Consider the following 3,376-nt stretch of genomic DNA (forward strand, 5'->3'; position numbering starts at 1 on the left):
TCCATAATTAAAATAACTGCAGAAGTAGCGAACTACTCCGCCTCAGAATAAAAGCAAACAGTAGAAAACTAGCAAGTTTAACCCGATATGTTTTTTTGTTTCAAAATCTTCAACCTCTCAAGCTTGCTGGTTTTCTATCCGCTTTATTTGGAAGAGATTGCATAAACTGTGTAGGCAGTTTATAGTGTAAGACCCGCCCGAAAGGAACAATTTAAAATAATACAAAAAAAATATTTAAAAACTCACATATCTTCGGCTCCAAAAGTGTTCGGTTCGGTGACAATCAGCTTCTTTTTGTTTGTGTTTTGTTGTTCGTAATCGCACGATACGCAGCATGTCGTTATGCCAGCAATCCCTGATAAAAAACACAAACCAATTAGGCCTCGAATAAACGGTTAACAACAAAAAGTAGGTATTGAATAACTCACTATGGCGTTGCTTAGTCAATCAATGAAAAGGCAGAAAAATCTGTTTACCCAGAAAAGCCAGCAAATTAATCGGGTACTTACTTCGATTAAGTCCCTCGATGTTGGTGTTATTTGCCCCCGATCGGATTAGAAGCTGCAATAACAGTACATCGTGCTTGTAGAGACGTCACAATACCAGCTTTTGATATGGAAATCGATTGCTGCTCCATGGCCTCGTGAATGGAAGTTCGATCCTGATCGTTCATTTTGTCAAACTCATCAATAAGACATACACCTTGATCCGCCAGTACCAGCGCGCCTGCCTCTAAAGTCCATTCACGCGATATTGGATTTCGACGAACATAAGCAGTCAAGCCTACAGCACTGGCCCCTTGTCCGGTCGTGAAAACTGCACGTGGCGCTATTTTTTCCGTGTACTTAAGAAACTGAGATTTTGCCGTTCCTGGGTCGCCGCATATAAGTAAGTTTATGTCTCCTCTAACTTTGTGTTTATCACCGGGGTTTTTAGACTCTCCACCAAATAGAGCCAGCGCAAGTGCGCGTTTAATATAGTCGTGGCCATATATGGATGGGGCCATTGAAGCTATTATTCTTTCTGCAATCCGAGGATCTTTACGCAACTTCTGAATGGTAGCGATGTCTTCGTCCGTAAGCGATTGTACTACTTGTTTGCTGTCCTTCACAACGATATGATTCGCAATAATGACGGTGGCGAAAACCGGAAACCCTTGCTCAGTGTTTAGCGAACCATCAGAGTTGTTTGTGTAAATACCAGTAACTTCTAACTCATCACCCGGCTTGCATAAGTCACAAAGATCCGCTAAAAGAATTACGTCCTTACTACGCGGAATCCGACCAGCGGGAATGCGACCAGGAGATTCCTGTAAGGTAATCTTCTGGTAATTCCGATATAATGTTTGTTCCATATTAATCGAAAAAGGGCCGGCACTTTGACACTCAGGACAGGAGCCAGGTTTAACTTCTGTATTCTGTGACTGTACAAAGGGCCCCAAAACGTAGCCACACTTCACACAATCGTATTTGATGACTGAAAGTTGAGGTAACACACCCGTTGTAGCTGTTACCACGCCCAAAGTACGCACCAGCTGGTTCAGATGGAGTTTCCGGAAAGTCCGTAACTCTTCTATAAGAGGCAATTCTGATATACGAACATGAATTTCTGTTGTAACACGTTCATATGTTGGAAATATTGATAAGACCATGTCTTTAGCCACCTTGTCGAAGATTTCTAGCATTTGAAAAGGTGCTTCAGGTAGGAAGTACGCAAGTACATGCTCTTTATTTGCCAAATCCGTGTAGGATACAACAAATGAAGATTTATTCTGTTCGCACATGCGTCGAATACGGTCCCGGTATGTGTACATACCACGTTCATCAACAAAGGTGCAGCATTGAAAATCGGCCAAATACTAAGTATACTGGATTCTAAGGTGGTGTCACCGCAGCTGGCTAAAGCTTTTGAACGTGTACGCCAGGCAGCCGACTATATGCCCGATTGGAAAGTAGAGCGCGTAATGATCACACAATTGGGCGCCGATTGGCTTAATCTTTTGGAAAGTTTCGATGAGAAACCATTTGCGGCGGCTTCCATTGGGCAGGTACATCGCGCTACATTGAAAGATGGCATGCAAGTGACTATAAAAATTCAATATCCTGGCGTTGCGCAAAGCATCGAAAGTGATATTGATAATTTAGTAGGCATGCTCAAAGTATGGGATGTCTTTCCGCACGGCTTCTTTATTGACAATGTGGTCAAGGTGGCCAAACGTGAACTAAATTGGGAAGTAGATTATACACGTGAAGCTGAATATACAGATAAATTTAAGCAGATGATTGCACCTTATCACGAGTACTATGTACCGAAGGTCATTAAAGAATTGACCACAAGCAGCGTACTGACTACAGAATTAGTGCCAGGTGTACCATTGGACAAGTGCTTCGATATAAGCTATGAGCATCGCCATCACATTGCTTCGTCTATACTCAAGTTGTGCTTGCGTGAGCTGTTCGAGTTGGAATGCATGCAAACCGATCCGAATTGGTCGAATTTCCTTTATGATGTTGATACGAAGAGACTAATGTTAATTGATTTTGGTTCAACGCGTTTTTATCAAAAGCAATTCATACGTAATTATCGGCAGGTAATAATGCACGCTGCAGAGAATAATCGTGAAGGTGTCTTGCGCATGTCACGCGAAATGGGTTTTCTCACAGGTTATGAAACCAAGCAAATGGAAGAGGCGCATGTGGATGCTGTTATGATACTTGGCGAAATATTTCGCTTTGATGGTGATTTTGATTTCGGCCGGCAGAACACCACCGAACGCATTGCACATTTAGTACCCACAATGGTCGCACATCGCCTTTGTCCACCGCCAGAGGAAATCTATTCCATACATCGCAAATTATCTGGTATATTTTTGCTGTGCTCACGCCTAAATGTACGACTTAATTGTCGGCCGTACTATGATGAAATTGTTATTCAGAAGTTCAAGGAGTAATATTGGAAAGGCACAAACTGTTAGGTATATATACAGGAAGAAATGTTTACTTTAGAAAAATGCATATAAAAATATATTTTATATGCACTTATGTATTTCAATAGATAGATATACATACGTTGCCTTTATAATACGATCGCCTTGCTGTTTTTTTAATCATTTCAAAGGTGCGCAAAAAAGACTGAAAGCGATTGGCGATTTCTGTTCGTGGTCCAAGCATACTAACCCATTCTTTTGTAGAATGGCCTTTAGTAGAGTAACTTCGGTATATATGGCCCACCCTTAACATTTTTGGCAATAAAACTGCGAATTCAACTTTAATTCATCTATTTGTTACCTTAAAAGGCGTTAAAAATATTATCAAATCAGTCTCCAATAAACAATGTTCAGAAAAATAACACAAATAAAAGATACGATGGAAAAATC

The 3,376-nt window shown here is 41.0% G+C and overlaps 2 protein-coding genes across 2 annotated transcripts; one reads left to right on the forward strand and one right to left on the reverse strand.

Moving 5' to 3' along the window:
- Positions 1 to 535: 535 nt before the first annotated feature.
- LOC118757096 (DNA replication licensing factor Mcm2-like) lies at positions 536 to 1,783 on the reverse strand. The gene has a single exon (XM_036491831.1). The coding sequence runs from the start codon at positions 1,781 to 1,783 to the stop codon at positions 536 to 538; it is 1,248 nt and encodes a 415-aa protein (XP_036347724.1).
- Positions 1,782 to 3,068, forward strand: LOC118757095 (atypical kinase COQ8A, mitochondrial-like). The gene is made up of 2 exons (XM_036491830.1): positions 1,782 to 1,785; positions 1,833 to 3,068. The coding sequence occupies exons 1-2, from the start codon at positions 1,782 to 1,784 to the stop codon at positions 2,948 to 2,950; spliced, it is 1,122 nt and encodes a 373-aa protein (XP_036347723.1). The 3' UTR covers positions 2,951 to 3,068.
- Positions 3,069 to 3,376: the final 308 nt, after the last annotated feature.

This window comes from Rhagoletis pomonella, unplaced genomic scaffold, assembly GCF_013731165.1.
Source record: "Rhagoletis pomonella isolate Grant_MI unplaced genomic scaffold, Rhpom_1.0 Rhpom_scaffold_14318, whole genome shotgun sequence".
NCBI classification, from domain to species: Eukaryota; Metazoa; Arthropoda; class Insecta; order Diptera; family Tephritidae; genus Rhagoletis; species Rhagoletis pomonella.